Source organism: Nesoenas mayeri, assembly GCF_963082525.1.
Source record: "Nesoenas mayeri genome assembly, chromosome: 18".
Taxonomy (NCBI): domain Eukaryota; kingdom Metazoa; phylum Chordata; class Aves; order Columbiformes; family Columbidae; genus Nesoenas; species Nesoenas mayeri.
Window position 1 is genome coordinate 7,509,594 of NC_137566.1, and position 19,693 is coordinate 7,529,286.

The 19,693-nt window shown below is 47.0% G+C and overlaps 1 protein-coding gene across 1 annotated transcript; it reads left to right on the forward strand.

Moving 5' to 3' along the window:
- Positions 1–549: 549 nt before the first annotated feature.
- On the forward strand, positions 550–19,530 carry CIZ1 (CDKN1A interacting zinc finger protein 1; the record flags this gene model as incomplete). The annotated part of the gene is made up of 16 exons (XM_080356131.1): positions 550–593; positions 888–1,012; positions 2,918–3,033; positions 5,514–5,677; positions 6,705–6,837; positions 7,738–7,798; positions 10,631–10,710; positions 11,071–11,150; positions 12,203–12,385; positions 12,733–12,863; positions 13,276–13,360; positions 13,744–13,857; positions 14,187–14,366; positions 15,023–15,092; positions 16,161–16,282; positions 18,940–19,530. Exons 2-16 carry the CDS (start codon positions 915–917, stop codon positions 19,528–19,530), a joined length of 2,208 nt encoding a protein of 735 aa, XP_080212257.1. The 5' UTR covers positions 550–593; positions 888–914.
- Between the last annotated feature and the right edge of the window lie 163 nt (positions 19,531–19,693).

Sequence of the window (19,693 nt, forward strand, 5' to 3'; positions counted from 1 at the left end):
AATTCACTTACTGAAAACAGGTGCTGCAGCAAAGGTTTTGCTGCAAACTCACAGGGGAAAATAAGGCACAGGGGGTGAGGGAAGAGGATGGACCTGCTAGAAAAGTCATCTCAGTCTACAGCACAGAGTGATATAGCAGAAATCCATTTGTTTTCTTCCAGGTTCTCATGGCAGGCTTGTCGAGATGAGACCACAGCGGATAGGCAGAGGCTCTTCGGTTTTTTCCACCTCGGTGAGATGGTTACTAAAGGTTGCCCTGGACTATTTAATAACAAAAAAACCCCAAACAGACAAAAAACCAAAGAGCAGAGAACCCACACTGCTGGATGCCATCTGCTGCCCCTCTCCAGCCGTTTATTCCATTCCCCCCGCACAGATGGTGTCCATCCCCTCTCAGCCCTCTCCAGGGACAGGGGACCCCACTGTGCGGGGGATGAGAAATGGAGATGCTGCGAGCTGGGCCGGCCTGAGCGGAGGCTCCGGGGGTGATCCCTGCCGAAGGAGCTGCCTCCTGCCCGGGCTCGGGTGGTTCTTGTCCCCGGCGGGAAGATGGAGGCGGCAGGCGGGGAGCGCTGAGCGCCGCGGGCCGCGCCGTGAGTCCCGGCGGGGCGGGGAAGGGGCCGCGGCTCCGGGCCGGAGCGGGGCGGGCTGCGGGCTCCGCTGGCAGCGGAGGGTGGGAGCGGGTTTTGGGAGGTGGGGTTTGGAAACCTCCTCCACAAGCTGCTGCTTGCGATGACCCCGGGGGGAAGGAGGAGGCGGCGGCAGGGGGGGATCGGCTCAGTGAATGAATGGGCGGCAGCGGCGGCTTCCGAGCTCCATGGCTGCTGGGCTGAGACGCGCCAGCCCCGCAACTGGTGCCTCCCTCGCCCTCCTGTGTTTTGTCTCAGGCTCGCCCCGCTCGGGGCTCCCCAGACATGTTCAACCAGCAGCAGTTCCAGCAGCAGCTGCTGCAGCTCCAGCACCTCCTCCAGCAGCAGCACCACCACCACCCCCCGGCGCAGCAAGCAGGCCGGTAAGCGCCGCTACGCGAGGCCGGGGATCTCGGGCCTGTCCCCGGGGACCCGCTTTCCTCCGCCTCCCTCCTCGCCCTGCCAAAGCCGTAGCTGCGGGTCTGCCCTCCCCGGCTGGGGAAAGCGATAAACGGAGCGGGGGGCTCCGTGGAGGGAGCTGGAGGCCTTGAGGGGCGGTGGGGGTGCCCCGCGGGGGCCGGGGGGCTGTGGGGCGGCGGCCGGTGCGGGGCGGCGCCCCCGCTGTGGGGAGGCAGCACGGGCGGGTCGGGGCTGTGGCCGTGGCCGTTGCGTTCTCCCTCCAGCACCGAGGAGATCCCGCCGAGGAGTCCCCGGCGGTGACCCCGGGCTGGGGGGATGCCCGGAGCACGGCGGCTGAGGAGCGGAACCGGGGAAAACGCCTTCTCCCGTAGAAATGCTCATACGCACCTCACTGAGCGTCCCTAAATACAGACGCGCACTTTGTTTTATTGTTGAAGTTCACTTTCGTATTTCTCTTTTCTCTCTCCGGCTGGGTCTCCTGGCCTGGGTGAGGTTATTGAACTTATTTCTGCAGTGGCGCTGAGGGTGTGACTGAGCGCTGTGGGGAGAGGGGGTGGAGGAAATAACGTTTTGTATGTTAAAAGACAAACGACATCTGCAAGGAATAAAAAGACAAATAAACGGGGTTTTCCTAAAAAACGCAAGAGGTGAAACAACGGTCTTAGGTAGGAGCAGTTGCGCCTGATGATCTGAGATTTGTAGAACTAACACCGATACTCTGAAATTATGCATTTATTTGCAGTTACTGTTATCTTTAAAGGCTGCTCACAAATTCAAAGCAATGGGATGTGCATTTAAGAATAAAGTTAATTTGTTATTTAATACATTATAATAATTACTTTAGCCTTATAAGGCATATGTCTCTGGGGTAAATATGGGAATCTTTCTGTTGTACTAGAAATAAGAACCTCTGAATCTTTTAACCATTATTATATGTCTTATACTATAAACAAAGCTGCCCTTAAAATGCCAGTGCGGGGCTGGCTGCGAGATAGCATGGATGCATCTGCCACTTTTAAAAGTATGATTTTTCTGGTGTAAATATCACAGCTCTGAGACTGGAACAATCTAGAGCATCAAATGCGAAGATGAGCTGATGTACGTGGTGTTAAAGAGGGTTGGTTTTTTTGTGGGTTTTGTTGTTGTCAGCGTGGATATTTTGATCCATGTTTGTACCTCTTTGCAGCCCTGACAGGTACAGCTGTGTCAGCAGTCGTGCTGAGAGGTGGGCCTGACCTTGCGATCGCCTCAAGAAGCGCCTGCCAGTTTCTTCAGACTTTCCTCTCATGTTTGCTCCACCCTCCTTAGGACTGGAGAGTCCTTCTCCGCTCGCTTCTTCCTCTTCTTTTAAATATGAAGGCTGTGCTTTATTTTCCCATCTGGTTCTTGCAGTTAGGGGGCACCACTTACAGCTATGGCCTGTCTGGCTCTGTGTGGGAGGCATCGATTTTGGAAAAATGTGCTTTAAGCTACTGAGAAAACTCCCTGTTTTTTAGAACTTCTTTTTTTGTTGTCGCGTTAAACGTAGCTGCTGATCTAGATAGCCCATTCGTGCTGACGAGTGCTCCATAATTCGGTAGAACTGCAGTCAGCTCTTGGGCTTTTTTTATGCTGCTTGACAGGCTTCATGTGGGTTTGGTGCTAAGGAGTTCTCTCTGACCTCAAATTCCTTGATAGACAATCTGTCAGCTTTGGAAATTCCAGGAGAGTTGAAGAAAGAGGATACAGTGCTGGTGTATGGTGTCTTTTCATGCATGTATATCAGCATTTCAGCTGTTCTTTGCTCCTCTGTTTTATACTTGTTAGATACCAGGAATGGAAGGCTACAGTTTTTATTGGGTTCTTATGATTAATGCCTTCTTTTCCAGGGGTTTGCCACCGCCGCAACAGCAACAGATGCTGAGCTTACGGGCAACAAATCAACCATCGCTGCTCAATGCCAATCCTATGCTTCAGCGGGCCTTACTCATGCAGCAGATGCAAGGTACTGTCGTTATGGGAGACGCTTCGTTATTGGAGTTATTTAATCATCCTTCATGGACTGAAACCATAGTACAGCTATTTGTTGCTGAACCATTGCAGTCCTTGTATTTGACAGTACCGTTTGTCTCCCCCTTTTTTTTTCTCTTCAAATTTGTCCATCATTCACATCACAGAGGTTCTTTAGTTGTTGAAAATCCCATGTGCCCAACTGGGAATAGCACTAGAAGGTATCAGATTAGGTACTGAATATGAGCCTTCCCTCTTAGAATTGACAGAGAGAGTGTTTTTCCATCAATATATTTAGATAAAATACTTAGATTTTATTATTTGTTTATCTCTCTTGGTTGGAAGGTTAAAACCATTTATTTCCTTGTTTGTTAAATAAAGATTACCCTTGTTTGCCAAATATAGATTACCCTTGTTTGCTGTAGACACTTGTCTTTGTCCAAACTTAGCGCGGAACAAACAAATGAAGTATATTGTGGGGGGAAATGGTTCAGGTTTCAATTCTCTTGTGAAATTTTGATTCCCTGAAATGACTGTAATTGGTGTGGTGGATAATGTCACTGTTCTTCCATCACTGTGTTTCCAGAAGAGGATTTTTTAATGCCAGATGTGATGTTTTAAAAAGAATTTATGAAGCTGCCTTAATAGCATTGCAAACATAACGGTATTTAGGAATAAAGCTGTTTTTATTTTTGCTCATGTCTTAACCTGACAGCTCTTTTCAACACAGAAAATCAGTACCTGGGATAGGTTTGAAGTGCCTAGTTTAGATTAATGCCTGCAATTTTTAATCTTGCCTGTGAATCATGCCCAGATGTGCAGACAATAGATTTATTCTGCATGTCGTTAACTCTCCTTTTGTTCTCACTTGCCCATTTAAGAGAGGGCTCTCTAGTGACTCCAGTGGCTCTCTACAGATCTCTCTCTCAGGTTGTAGGGAAACTGGCAGTGAAAAAAGACAAGCCACACTCTGCAGATTAGCGTATATATTTGTGTCAGGAAAAGTCTGGCTCCACTCTAGTCAGCCATACTCCTTTCAGATACGTTTGATGTTTGCTAGGCTGACCTTTTCCCTCAAGCAAAAATCTCTATTGAGACAGTTGAGTTTAAATAGTATGGCAAAGGACCTGAGGCAAATTAAATAGGAGAGCAGGGTAAGGTATGTTAATGAGCACTCTAAGTGCATTTTGTTTTACCAGTGTTTCTTTTCACCTCTGTGTGCTAAGTTGAGTTGTGACTTCTCTGTCAATAATGTACCTCACCCGGCCGCAGGGAACGTGGAGGGGAGTTGCAATATCCTGTGTGGCCCTTCTCAGGGATGTGAATTTTTTGGTCATTGGGGTTTGGGTTACATGTAAAAATACCTGACGCTGTAGTGTTTCTGTACCTGGGCAACATCAGCATCAATAATTCATTGACTGTACACGGCTTCAGCAGAGGGAATAGGAAAAAATAAATACTTCAAGTTGAAATAGAAGTATGGTTCTTTAAAGGTATTAAACCGAGAGCAGGAGATGATTTCTTGCTGTATAGATTTATTTTTTTTAATATAGCTATATCTTTTTACAGCAAGAGATTATTTGTGGTAAGTAATAAGAGATGAGGTTACTTTTGAAGACAGACGTAGGACAGTACCTCCTATTGTCTTGCAGGCTTTAAACAGTGTAACTTTTTTCAGATTTTGGGTGCCTGTCTCCAAACTTCTCTGCCCTGGCAGCTTCTAAGAAGCCAGAGTGTGCACTAATTCAAGTGAGAAATAAAAGAATCATTATATAGGTCCAGGTTCCCAGAATGGTGAACGGCTTCTGAGGGTATAGCTGAGGGATCTGAGCACTTCGATCCCCTCAGTCATGACATGGGGATAGCGAGGACTGCTGAAGTTATCGAGACTTAGTCAATAGTCTGCGGATGCTGAAAAGAACCGTTCAGAAAGCAGAGCATTGTAATTTCCAATGGCAGAGGCTCAAGTGTCGGGGTTTAGGTTGACAGGTTGAAGTTGCGTGACAACCAGGTGGTAGGGAGGACTGGGGAGTCTCTTGTTTGAGAAGTCCAGTGTTGTTCTAAATGAAGTGCTGCTGCTGGCCTGTATTAAACAACATCCATTCTATGGTGTGAGCCGCCAGCTGCACAAATGTGGGATGAATTTTCCTCTTTTACAGACAATTTCTGCAAAATGAGACCTTGTTTGTTGCAAACACAAGCGCTAGTGTGCTCAGATCAAATAATTGCTCTAATGATCTTAGCCTACAGTGACAATCATAATTAAATAGCCTGATACATAGTAATGGTTGCTAGCACATCAAATTGTTTTGAGGGAGCTGAGGAGGGCAGAGCATAGTGCACTTAGTGCACAGCCAAGTGCGGGGTCTTGCATGCTGGAACCCTTCCCCTCTGCACCTGCTGCTCGTACAGCTGGAAGATTTCTCTCTCCTTTGCGCGCTGCAGGGTGCTGATGTGCTGTGTTTGCATTTATAGGAAACCTGCGTGGATTTAACATGACAGCGCCAGCACTGCAGCAGTTTTTCCCTCAGGCTACAAGACATTCCCTCCTGGGGCCACCACCTGTTGGGGTCTCATTGAAGCCTCGGCTGGGCTTCCCCAACCTCCCCTTCCAGCGGCAGAACCGGACCTTCCGCAAGGTGCGTTTGTAGTTTCCAGCTGTTGGAGAGTTTTGTGTTCGGTTTGCACTTGCAGCCGTTGACTGTATTGTAGGTGGAGAACAAAAGAGAAAGGAGAGCGTCTTACAATGAAAACTGTATTTTGCACCACACTGCTGACATAGAAAGACACAAATAAGACCATTCCTAAGGTTCTTGTCGTCCTTATTTACGTTTATGATACAAAGGTTTCTTGTCACTTTGTCCCCAAGAGCGAGAATTCCTCAGAGCAGAACTGTTGAAACCTCAGATATAAAAGGAGCCTTTAGAAGTACCAGCTTCAAAGTAATTACAACAGAAGAAATCCTGGCTCAGTGCTTTGCTCTTCACAGAGCCTGGAGTTCTGTCCCATTAGCCTTCCAGAGCAGTTTTTTGTTCCCAATATGACAGATCACTCTGCCTCTTTGGGATATTTTCTCTTTTTGAGATCAGGATCATACTAGTTCTTGTGGATTTTGTAAAACCAACATTATCTCTTTTTTTGTAAAAACCTTTCTCACTTCCCACCATTAAGAGTTCTTTTGTATCCTGGAAATGGTGGTTGAATGAGTTGACCGGTACTTCCCTCCTCTTAGATTAGCTTTTGCACATTTGGTCCCATTCTGTCAAAAAGATGCGCTGGATAAGGTAGACCTCCCCTCTCGGACTGTCCTCTCTCCAGAGTCAGAAGGAAGGAGGATTATCTGAGACTGTTCTTTTTCCTGCCCGTGCACCCCTTGCCATAGTCCCTCTGGAGTGATGGTGCTCTCTGCAAGCAGCACGGTCTCCTACAGCTGCTACTTAAAGCACTGGAGAAATGTCTTATGCCGCCTGTGGAATTCAAGCGCGTTGCTCTGTTTAACCACATCAACTTGCCTGAAGCAAGACAATCCGTTGTAAACCATCTATTCCTTTCCATTAGCGTGTGCTGGAATTCCCGTTCCTGCCCCACAGCAAAAGTCTGGTATTTGTGGGCGTTTTGGGTGTGAGGAAGGAGCGAGGGCTGGCGGTGACTCTGTCCCCATTGCAGGACTTCCAGAGGGGCCCTGACAGGAAGCGGGAGCTGGATCCTGGTTCATCATCTCAGACACAGGGTGATGAGAAAATGGAAATCCCAGAGGTGGTGCAAGCAGGGTCAGAGCAGAACAACTCACCATGGACAGGTAAGGAGGAGCCTGTAGTGAAACAAACGTTTCTAGACATGATAAACTTCTCCTTGCTATTCCTGCAGCAACAACTGGCAGTGGCTTTAGTCTTAATCAGTTGCATTTCTCTTTAGTTGTAAATGCTTAAACTGCCTATGACAGCCCTCTGCTGCTTATGTCATTTTTTCATGGATATTTTTGGTTTTTATAAGCTAGCTCCATATCTCTTGCATGGGAGCCTCTCAGAAGTCACTTTGACAGTGAGCCCCGTTTAAGATGGGGGGGGAAAAACTGTTTGAAATGAAAGCTTCCACATTGCCTTACCCATGCTGAATTCAACATCTCGTAGAGTCAAATACATGAAGCAGCAGCAGTTGCAGTCAACATGCTAAGGAAAAGATGAGTTGAAAGAGTACCTGAACTCCAGTTGTCAGAACAGGAACTGCTGGCACTGAATCTCTTATGGTCTCAGATGCAATACAGATGTGGGACTGTTATTTGTGACTGAAGAGTGCCTAATCTGAAAATGCAGGCAGGGGGTGAGGTTGTGACCGGTATATATGCAGCACGGAAAATTACGTGATGAAATGGTTGCTGTCAGGTAGATACACCACCTCGGCTCATATTAATATTCCTCTGGTCTGGACTCTCGTCATGTAGGCACAGGACTGAGACCCATTTAGTAGACATAAACGTAGATTTATTTCTGGATGATGCCTCATATAACGATGTGTAATAAAACTCCAGTCTCCTAGATCGTTATCTAACATTGTCACCACCATTCTCAAATTCAGAATAAGCGAGTGTTCAGTATTATTTGCTCTAACAGTGTTATTGGCGTTGGCCATTCAGTTAGGGAACATGCTCAAGGTGGCATGGTCTGCTTTGCTAAGGAGATCTCCTTCTGTGTTCCTGCAGAGCCAAGAACTCCAACAGAATCTGGGTTGAACACTGAGCCTGCAGCAAAAAGACTGAGGAGGTATTTATTGAATGGGGTGTTGAAATAGTTACTGGGTTTAGAATTATTGTCTAATTTTATTTTCTAATAATTAGGGCTGTACTGTACTGCCAGCTAGCATGTAGGAGGCATTTCAGATGCTTGTGGACAATTCAGCAAATCTCGTGGTGTTTGAGATCCAGGGTGCTGTAGGGTCTCTGCTGTGGGTGATCTGACTGTGGGAATGAAGAATGAGAGATGCAGCTCACGCAAACGTGCAACAAAGTGGAGTATGCTCGTGTGTTCTCTGCCAGGATTCTTGTAAGAAGCAGAGTAGTTCTTTTCCATTCTGACAGATTTCTCTGATTTTCCTCCCTAAATGTCAAAAAGGGAAATGAGCAGCCACTTATCAGCAGAGAGGAAACACCTTTGGAATATTTTAGGTTACAGTAGGTGTAGGAGAGGGTAGTTTATTTTGAGGAATGAGAAAGAGAATCAATACTCTCCAGTATCCAAGCCTGTAGCCATGAGTGTCAAGTCCTGTATCCCTTCTACAAAGGCTGTTTTGCCAGTACCCCAGTCTGTTGGGTAAAAATAGCCGAAGGCAATCCTATTATCGCAAGGGATGCGCAGCGCGCAGGCACGCCGGCCATGGCTGGGCCCTCTCGGCTTCCCTGGGTGCAGGAGGGCACGGAGGAGGCTGCGTTGCCATCTGCTGGGAAGGCACATCACCGAGCTCCGGGTGCCATCTGTACCTTCCCCAGAACTGTCGCTGTTAGCTGGTGCGGAGGGAGTGAACACAGATTTCTGGAGGCATTGATTTGAGAATTCTCCAACATATGTTAATGACTATGAGTCAGGACTCCTGGGTCCTCTTATCTTTCCTGTTAACAATTCACTGCGTGGTTTTGGACATGTTTCCTCACCTCTCTGTTTCCCATCTGTAGATCAGAGATGAATGGCGAGCTTTAGGGAGAATATTCCAGGATTACCTTGACGTTCAGATATTACCCTGATCGTGTAAAACATTAAAAAGTGATAAATATTATGTGAGCAGGAACCGTCATGAATTATGGACTCTGATTAGCAGGAAAGTAAATAAATTCAATTAAACTTTAATTATTAAAGCATCATTATTAAGCTTCAATTATTAAAGCTAAGTCAAATGCATTTGAGTGTATGCTTTGTTAATCTGTTTGCCAAAGCTAATTTAATTTTAATTACATTAATATTTAGTAGAGTATTAATCAAAGTCCTGTTACGTACACTGAAAAAAGAATCAAGTCTGAGGAATGACAGATCTCACTGCAGCAAGTCCGCTACTAGGAAGATGCTTTCCTAAGCAGTAGTTGGGGACTGCCAGATTTGATGCATGTATTATGGCTGGTATTTACTTAGAACAGATCATTCCTTAGCATTTTTCCAAGTGTTTCTGTTTACTTCCAATGAACAGATGATGAATCTCTGAAAAAAAACCAGTTCACTGTTCTCATATTACCCTCCGCAGATGAGAAGGGCATTCCCCCCATCCGTGTTAAAAACTTCTGTTTCGTGCTTCACATTCCATTTCCCTTTGGCCAGAAATACCAGCCTCCTTCTTCACTTCAGGTTTTTCCCACTTCTGCCTTTTCTCCTATGTACCATCTGTATGCCTGGAACAACATCCTCATTCCAGTGCAGAAAGTACTCATCATCTTCAAACCCTCCTTGAACACCCACTTCTTCCAGCATGGCCTGACAAGTATCCATATAAACCATTTTCTCCTTAGATCATGTTCATGGTGGCTTTTGTCCCTTAGATTTGCAGCTTAGACTGCAAACTCTTGCCCCGCAGTGCTGTCACCATCTGTGCGTGGTACAGTGTTGAGCCTGCTGGCACCACTTGACAAATAATGGGGATGCCAGCCACTCTTGTTTTCTTCTTGTTTGCACTGCCCAAACCCTGCTGCATATTTATAGCCGTGTAACCCAGTTACATTATCACTTATCAATCTGATAAATTATGCGGTGCCTGTGTGCTTGGATCACTGGATGCAGTACCTGCACTGTCTGCGTTTTTGCTTGTGTGGAATGTGCTGCTCCCTGTTGGCAGAAGGACACCAGCGGGTGGGATATAGAGCTGGCTCGAGAGAGATGTTCAAGCCATGGTGGAAAGCGTTAGCCCTGATGGAAAAATGGGGCATGGAGAAAGATATTGCAAAGTACACTTTGTGCCCTCTACAAGTCAACTGTTTGTTCTCAGCAGGCCCCTCAGGATCTTTTTTTCTCCGTAGCAGATCAGCAGTACCAAGTAAAACAAAGCAAAGTCCTTTTGATTTGTGTCTCGTACAGCTCCGCTGCCCCCACGAGCAGAACTGTAGGGATTCTGGAACGAAACACGACTGATATGAGCAGAGCAGGCAGTTATGATGAAGTAAGAAACCATTGAGAACCTGTTCAGTTCTGACAGGTCTCTGGGTGCTCCCTCGTGCACAGGGCAGCCTGGAGTACTGTCCAGGTATTGCAGTTTCTCTGCAGGTCACCAAACAAGACAGGAATGAGTTCTCAAAGCTCTTATTAAGAATATTTCCTGTATGAGCTTATTTCACTGCAGGCCTCTTGCAGGAGAGAACAGTGATCCAAAAAATCAGTTGTAACCTTCTTATCCAGATTATTTGGCTGCTGTTCTTCATTCTGCTCTAGAATGTCCACTCTTCATTGTTTTTATTTATTTCTGCTGAATCCTTGCCTGAAATACCACTTCCAGTAGTTTATTGGTTTAGGGGTCTAGTGGAGAGCATGGTAGCTTAGACCTCAGCCTGTGCCTTGGCGTGTCTGCTGAATCTCTTTGTCTGTAACATGTCAAATAAGGTTATTTTCTTGATATCCTTGAAGTGTGGCTGAGGAGTCTGCATTAGAGGATGCAACAGAGAGCAAGGAAGCAAGAGAGTCGAGCGCCCGTGTCCGAGCTGATGGTGAGTTGCTGGGCACCGTGATTTGCACTTTCACAGAACTCCTTACTGGAACTGCACCTGTACATCAGCATCTGTAGATCGCATGATTCTCATCCAGTCATCCAGGATGGGCAAAGGAGAAAAATCCAGGAACCAAATCCAAACATAGTCCCCTAAAAGCTGTTGCTGTTGCCTACCAAATGCAAATGATGGGAAGAGTTTCCCTCTTTAATAAGAATTTTTTTGGAGAAAGGTTTGTGAGCTGGGCTTATGGCCAAGAGCACTGTGAGGAAAGCTCCCTGACTTCATTCACCTGCTGCTTTGTTTTTTCTGTCATCACTATTTTGGTCTAAGGCAGCTAAAAGGACTCTCTCTTCTTAGGTACAGACAATGCAAAGGAGTATACAGTTGAAGATCTCTCTAAAGAGAGGAAATTCTCTGAGGAACCAAAGGCTCCTGAGGTAAGTAGACACCACTCAGAGCAGGCTGGGGTGGTGCAGAACATACAACCTCCCCCTCCATCCCCGAGAAACCCGTTGCCAGTGGGAACCAGATGGCACCCACGTCTGGAACTCTTGTCTCCTGCTGTAAGCTGTTGTCCCTGGCAATAAGGCATAATATGTCTGCAATTAGTGCGCAGTCTGCTCCGACTTGCTGCTTTTGTACCTCTGCTAGTCTGTACCTTACCTACTGCTGGATGCTGGGGTTCTTTAGCATTTCACTATTCATCTGGAAAGACGGAAAGTTGAAGTGAAACAGCGACTGAAAAATACATGTATTGAGTGCCATAGCTAAATACATCCTTTATGTTGCTGAACAGCAGATGTAAAAAAATTTGGATGATGTTAGTAAAGATGTAGCCGCTCTGGCATTTGCCATCACAGCAGGTATGAGCAGATAGTGGGAGTCTGTGCTTTTGAAAGGCAGCTTGCAAAAATGAGACATAAGTAAAGCCAGCAACCTGAGAGTCTTTTGCATTAAATACCTTGCCACCATGCTTGATGTTAAACCAGGAACTTGTGCTGTGTAAATCTGTAAGCAGACAAAGATTTATTTAACCCATGGTGTGAGTAACACTTAATAGCCTTCCATAATTGGAGACATCTGTTGGTGTGATCGAATGTATCATCCTGCCCTTTTTTGGGTTCCTTACTCCATCAGGTGTGGTGCTGAGTTGCTTTTAGTTCTGCAGTGCAGAAACGTGAGCTGAATGTGTCCCTTACCAGCACATTGTTTGTTGCTCCAGTCTCCAGAGACCGAATCATACGGTGTCTACAGAGGCTGTAGAAACAACCGTCTGCGCTAATAGGCCTCATACTATCACACAGGGATCACTGATTTAGCAGCATTGTGAGAAGGAGTGTCTATGAGAGTCTTTCTGGTCAGCCTCTTGTGAATTCAAGCTTAAATGTGTTTTCTTAAGGGGTAGAGAGCTTAAGTCGCATACAAATAGCAGGTGCAATTTTTAGTGTCTTCTACTGAGACTGGACTTAATCTTGGCTCCTTTTGGCAGGTGTTGAGCTCTGGAGGTTCCCTGAAAGTGACTATCCAGCAGAGCAGCGAGAGCAGAGCTATCAGTACAACAGCTCTGAAACCAGGGCACTGGACCTGCGAGGTGGGCGCAGCTGATCCCGGCCCTGAATCTGTCCTTAAATTCTACTGTTATATCTGCAAGACCAACTGCTGCAGTCAGCAGGTAAAAAATCACAGGTCTGACTGGGATATGGGTGGTTGAGAGGAGTGAATTAGATGGCCAGGTGCCATGGGGAGGTGCAGCAGGAGACTTGTTAGCAAGGGCTCATGCTTTGGGAACAAGGAACATAAAAAATGATGACAAGCCTGCAGATAAACCTCTCCTGAGGAGCTGGCAAGCAACCTGCTAGAGAGTGAATGTGGGTGGATCTACAGGCAGCCATGCTCTTAAGCTTTTATACCATTTCATTGTTAAACAGCAGTCAAGAGAACGGAAAGCAAAGCTCATACCTATTATTTTCTGTATTTTGAATGCATTTAAATTGATTTTTCTCCCAACTTCTCTCTCAGAATTTCCAGTCCCACATGGCTGGAATTCAGCACCAGCAGCGACTTGGGGAGATTCAGCACATGAGCAACGTTTGTTTTGTTTCACTACTGCCCATGGTGAAGGAGCAGAAGGTGCTGGCAGAGAAAGATGGGTAAGTGTTGGTCCACACTAGAAAACACAATCTGAATGTGGACCTACACGGGTTCTAGAATTCTTCACTGCACCAGGATGTACCCCCGTGTTCTGGGTAAGGTACAAAATCCCTCTTGTTTCAGGGCCCTTAATCTCCTTCAGGCAACTTTCTTCCTGCTGAAGTGCTGACTTTGACCTGCTGTGTAGTTTTTAATACACTAGATGAAGTTGGAAACTTGTTTTAACTGGTACTTTTCTGTCAGTATGAGCTAAAGCAACCTATATAAATGGCTGGGAGGGGAGAAGATAAATCTAAGCCTGTAAAGATAGGAATGCTGGGGAAAACAATGCCAAGAACAGATTGCAAGCTGCAGTATTCCTTGGAGAATGCAAAAATGTGTGACTTACAGATATATCTGTTCTCACTTCAGAGAGACCCAGCAGCGATGGTGTAACACTTGTCAGATACACTTCACAGGGGATCTAATCAAACATCGCAGGACCCCAGAACACAAGGTAACAGCCACAGCGTGGATTTCCTCTTTGCACTGACCTCTTGGGGGGCTGAGTGGAAGTGTGTAGCGTTTCCTGCTCCCCAAGCACTAAAGTGATTGGAGAGATGCACATAAAGTTCTGCCAGTAACATCCTCGCTCTATGGGTACTGCCGTGCTACCTCCTGCCTCTGAATGCTGGCATTGTTAGAACTTGTTTTGCTCTGCATGTTTTCCATCTTTTTGGCAGATAAGAGCTGGAGAGTGCTTTCTGCTGAAAATATTACTTTCTTTGTGGTTCTCCCTGTTTTACATGCAGGGCTATAACTTTGTTTCACTCCAAATTTATCTCCATTCCTCCAAAGTGGTGCTTCTAGTGACTTACTGCGTTGTCCCTCTTCCCTTAGCTGGCCAAACGCTCGCTTCGTCCTTTCTGCACCGTCTGCAGCCGCCACTTCAAGACCCCTCGCAAGTTTGTGGAGCATATGAAGTCCCCTGAGCACAAACAGAAAGCCAAAGAGGTAACACTGCCTGAGTGGGGAGCTGCACAGGACTGGGGGCAGCTACACTGTGGAGCAGGTTAACTTTCTGCTTCCCTGACTATTTCAGGGATAAAAGGAAAATGTGCAGCTCTTCCAACTCTGTTTTAATTTTCGTCTTTTGCTGGAATTCAGTTGTTAGAGCTTAAAGGAATTGGGTGAATATTAGATGTGCCTGGAAGTGAGATAGCTTTGTGCCTCTCTTGCAGTCCCTTCTGCTCATCAGATGGAGTCTGTTCAAAGTCTGGGGTCTTCCCTGGTTAAATGGAGAGTGCTCAGGTGATCTGACCTTTGTTTTCTGTACCTGACAGGTGAGGCTAGGAGAGAAGGAGGTGGGCAGCCCGGAAGATTCAGAGGAGTTGATCACAGTGGATGCCGTGGGCTGTTTTGAAGATGATGAGGAGGACGAGGAGGAAGAGGAGGGGGGAACTGGTGAGGAAGAAGACCTTGATGTAGCACTGATAGAGAATGAGGATTCTGCTGCCAAGCAGGTATGCCATGCAAAAGGAGAAGGAATGACCTGAGAATCTGCTGTGGGCTCCTGTGACTTAGTTGGTCTTGACTGGTTGAGTTCAGGGTTTCAAGAGTCCATTCAACTTTGCGCCCTGCAGCAGGAGGGTGAGGGCTCTGGGGTTTTTCCAGAGCATAGGATGATACAAAAGAGAATCAGGCACTACCTGTGGGATGCAGGAGAGTGTTTCTGCTGTGCTGTGCAGCTCCTACAGGTGTCTTCAAACATTGCTTTGTTGTTGAGGAGCATAAGCAACATTTTTTCAATAGAGAGAATTTTTAACAAAGCCATTGGCATAGTCTCTTTGACTAGCCCAGCGGTAGCTTGATCTCGTGGCAAACATACGTGTGGACGTTTATCTTGATATGTGTCATTCTCCCAATTGCGAGCAGTTACCAAGAAGGAGGTACATGGCCAAGCTACTTCAGGCTTGGAGTGCAAGGGGTGGTTTTAACCCCTGTAATAAAGTGGCCTCCTGACAGTGGGTTTTGTATCTGGCCCTAACCAGATGCTGTGCAACTCCGTCTCTGGTATGTGAATCCTCTGGTTTGCTCTCAAGCTTACCAGAAAAGTGTAAGAGCCCAGGAGGGGAATTGGCGTAGATACAGTAGGCACTAATGTTCTTTTGGTTTCCAGACTGGGCTGAAGGAAGTGTCTTTGGAGGATTACGAAGGAAGCGAGAAGTATTGTCCAGACACAGCCTATGGTAAGCGAGCGGAGTTAAGCACAAAGGCCCACGGAGCCTTCTCTGGCCACGTGCTCTATCTGTACGAGAGGACGGTCTCTCCCTACTGCTGTAATGAGTTCTTGGGCCATAGTGCTCAGCATCTGCATTGGACTGGTGCAGGTCACTGCTGCCTGGAGAAAGAGTCAAAAGTTGCTTTATTACTGTGTGATAAAACATAAGGATGTGATTGATGTTTGTCAGCTGCCTTTTGCCTTGAAGAAGAAAGAATGAGAGGCAGATACCTTACTAAGGTAGGAGATGGAACAAGTAGTGCAGGAGTGCTGAAGAAAGGTAGCAAATGAGGGATGCCATGGAGAGATGGAGCCTGAAAGCATGTTGATTTCCAACAGAAATGCAGCTTGCATAGAGATACTGAGCAGTACTGACAGTATCAAGCTCTGCCAGAGCCCAAACTGTGCATGTTTCCTCCGCTTCAGAACCCCCACGCTCTACCTAGCGGTTACTCAGACATGTTGCTGGACTGGTGGGCAGTGTTGCCTCTGGATGGCCGTCTCCGGTCCCCACCCTGTAAGAGATTCTGACTTCAAACCTCTAACAGCCACTCGTTGTGAGGAGGGCAGCTCTGCAGAGGCTGGTTTGTGCCCAAGGAGAGCTCTGTTTACACCAATCTTCCATATCGCTGTAACCTTCCACTATCGTGTGGCAGATGGAATAATGATTCATGCTGTGAATGTTCTCTGCGTGTTCCTCTTGCGAGCCTGCTGTCTTCTGCTTGGTTTGATCCCATTACATTAGATCACATGTTCTCTGTAGTTTTCCATTGTATTCTTTTTTCCCTTTTTTTTCCCCCCTTAATGCTATGTGTAGTTTCTTTGCTCTGGCAGCTAGATTTCTCTCTGAATATCAACCACACAGCCATTCCATGGTAAGATGAGATATTCAGCAAGTCATCTTGCAAATCCCTGATTAACAGAAGCAAAGCTTTCCACTTTTCTTTTTCTCCCTCCCCTTCCCTTTTAACATGCTTTCATTATTTGAGTTCCATTCAATGTGATCTGTGATTTCCCTTCCCCTCCCGTTTCGCAGGCCTGGATTTTCTGGTCCCCGTCGCAGGTTACCTCTGCAGGCTGTGTCACAAATTCTACCATAGCGACTCTGCTGCCCGGCTCGCACACTGCAAGTCCCTGATGCATTTTGAGAACTTTCAGGTTAGACCCTTTGGCGATTGCATGGCCTGGCATTTGTTACCCCCGTGCGTCTCTTCAGCGAATCCACCACGTTAGCTGTCTTCAGTTCATTTCCATCATCCTTGGTGTCCATTGTGCCATAGCTTTCTCCTGGTGTGCTCTGTGTTTGTCTCCCATCACCCCTGTAGATCTAAAGCCAGTCCAGTTCTGCTTCCCAGCTACTGCTGCTGTCATCTTGTTGCCCATTTCTGGCTGGAAATCTTCCTCAGAGTGTCCGCTCTGTTTGCTGAACCTGTGGAGTCTGTCCTTCAGTCTAGGCCTCTTCTCAGTTAGACAGATTGCAGGTGGGTCAAGATGGGGAAGGAACAAGCGACAGAGGCTGTTCCTTTTAAACAAGGCCGGTACCTCGGCATATCCTCATGCGATACTGCAGGACCAGCCCCTATAGCCAAAATTGCAGGGGCCTGGTAAAATCGGGTATTCACCTTAGAAATCTGGAAACTTAACATTACAGACTCTTTATGTGACGGAAGCCACAAACTGGTGAGAGTCCATTTGGTCCCCAGGGTCAGCCTGCAACAGGAAGTCAGTCTGTCTGTCTGTCTGCTCCCCTTTCCTAGAAACTCCTTAGCACAAAGCTCTGCCGACTGACGCTGCTCCTTTGCTTTACTGGCTCCACCTAAAGAAGCCGTATTGCCCCTTGCTGCTTTTGTATCTAGAAGCTTTTCCTCCTGGGCTGGCCTGGAATCTGCCTCCATCGTTCTGTCCTTGTTGACTTGCCAGGGGGTGAGGGGCCTGGATTAGCACCTTGTGGTGGGTACGCAGGGCTCGCACGGTCTCTGTCCTCTCCGTGCCCGTGCAGGAGAGCAGAATTCCCCGACCCTGGCAAGGATGGAGACTCCCACACCGACTTTGTCCTCCGCCTGCACTCAAAACCTGCTCCAACAAAAGCTGTTGTGCTTTCCTACCACAGATATATCCAGCTTTTATTACTGTTCTGTTTTTTTAAAAAAAGGCAAAATCATAGTGGTTTTGTGCTAGTCTTCAGACAGGTTAACAATACTATTCCTAGTCAACCATCACCGCCTCTGGAAAGGGGTGGAGAGCTGCAGAAGCCAACGCTTAGAGCGGTGGATTTGGAATGGCAAGTAGCAGGAGAAGACCACAGCTGTTCTTCATGGCTGCTCATCTTCTCCCGCTCCTGCAGCTAGTCATTTTGGGACTGAAGGAATCGGCCTTGCAGTTTTCCTGGCTTATTTTAGATCAGCTTAGAGTGAAACTGCAGCAGCAGTGTGTTATCTCCATTTTGGCCCACTTAGAACTGATATGGGATCTCTTCAAATGGATGCCAGAGTGACCTGGAGGGATTATACACGACAAGAGTCCAACCTTAAATACTTGCAAGCAGATAACTATTATTCTTGGCTGCCTGGGTGCCTTGGCGTTTTCATAGTCTAAACTAAATCATCGCCAGTTTATGGGGTACTGTCCTCAGAGGGTTTCAGAGCAGGGAACTGTCTGCTGGTGAGGCAGTTCACAGCATCACTCCGTGAACAGATTGGTGTGCTTGGACCTGGTTTAGTTCAGGTACAACATTATGACTTGAGTGATCTAGTTCCAATGTGTTATGATGTTCCGCATATCCCATTATTTGAGGACAGGGAAAGAGCAAGCCTGCAATGATAAACTGGATTACAATATGAAGCTGCCTGTCTGATGTGCTGTACTTCCACAGCGCAGACTACAGTAGCACTGCTTAAGGCAGTGATACAAGCCAGTGCGCTCAAAATAGTTTCCTGAAATTGTCAGGTCTGATACTTCCCAGTTCAAGGGACTCTTAACAGAAAGCTGAGAGCTGATTGTGGAGGGAACTGTTGTGGAAAAGAGGGAGCTTTGTTTTATTCCTTTAGTTCATGCTCCGTCTGGGTCTTGAAGACCAGATTCCTGCTGCATGTTAGGCAGCTCTACAGAGTTGCTGTTTTTCTGAAATCCAGTCTTGAAAATTGCTAGTAGCCATTTTAATCTCTTTACAGACCTCTACTGGTTCATCATGATGTGCAAGTGAGTAATTTTATTGGTGATATGCTTATCTGTTCTCTAGAGAACCTCAGTACCTATTAACAAGAAGATATTCTTGATATCTTAGTGTTCCTGTCAACAGTTTCACTGGCTGCACAGATTGTATCAGCAGAGTGAAAAATCGTAAGGCTTCAACTTGAGTCTTTAGCTGATAAACATTAAATCACATCTCTGTAGCTGAGGGCGGTGCGTAGCCTCGTGTATCAGGGTCCATGTCCAGAGTTACATCCTGGCAGTAGCTGAAGCAAGAGCTGTCACTTGTTGCATCTACAGAGTCCTGAGTCTGACTGAGATTGACAGTTGCCAAGCCATGATTGTTGTCTTGGGAGCCACAGGTCTGCCATGCACTCGCTCAGCATTACTGTGAGAGGGACTTCAGTTTTTAATATTGCCACTTTTCCTCGCAGGAGCTGACCCTTCTCTGCCCGAAAGCCTCAGCAGCCAGGCCAGGAGAGCTGTTGAGACAAGTCGTGCCCCTGCAGATTGTAGCTGCCACTCACTGCTGTTTTTGTACAGGTTTTCCTGGACCAGCTGCTACTTGCTGCAGTGACAGGAGCTGAGCTGGGCTCGTCCCTCACGTTGGTTTGTTTTATTTGCAGAGATACAAGGCAGCGAGGCATCGCGCTGTGGCTGCCTGCCCCGAGGCTCCTTTGCATTCCCAGGGCTCCAGCTCCCAATTGCTGGATGATCCGAAACAGCCTCCTGCTACAGCAGCAGATACCAGGAAGAAGATGCATGATAATTATGGGATAGGCAAGGAGGGCACAGAGCTGTCAGCCCTGCAAGAACAAGCTTTGAGGGCTGCGCAGGGTAAGGGTGAGCTGGCCACCTCTGTAGCAGGGAGCAGAAGCCTCGCCGGTGTGACTGATGATGTAGCCGGAATCATGGTTGTAGAAGAAGAAAATCTACAGGAAGAGAGCAAGTCCACTGCCATTAGTGCCGACTGCCCGCTGGCCGAGGAGAACCGCGCCGCAGGGGGGTTGTGGGGACACGCTGTGTCTGAGGAGGAGGAAGCCAGGCAGAGGGAAGGCGCAGACGACTGCCACGATCCAGAGGACGGAGGGGGATTGGGACAGAATGAGGCGGCAAACGCGGGCCAGGAGGCAGAGCCTTCGTCCCTGGCCAAGGGTGAGACAGGCAGTCTTACCTCTGCTGGGTGCAGACGCTCTACTAGGCGCAAACCCAGATAGAGTGGCCTTAAAGGGAGAGCCCTTTAAATATATTTGGTGGAAATGTTTATTTTCGGAGTCTTTTAATAGAGCAGAAACCTTCAATTTACTGCTGTTTTTATTTTAAGAATAAAATAAGCCTGGCTTTAGCGTGTCTAATACAGGATGGTGTTGGTTGTTACTT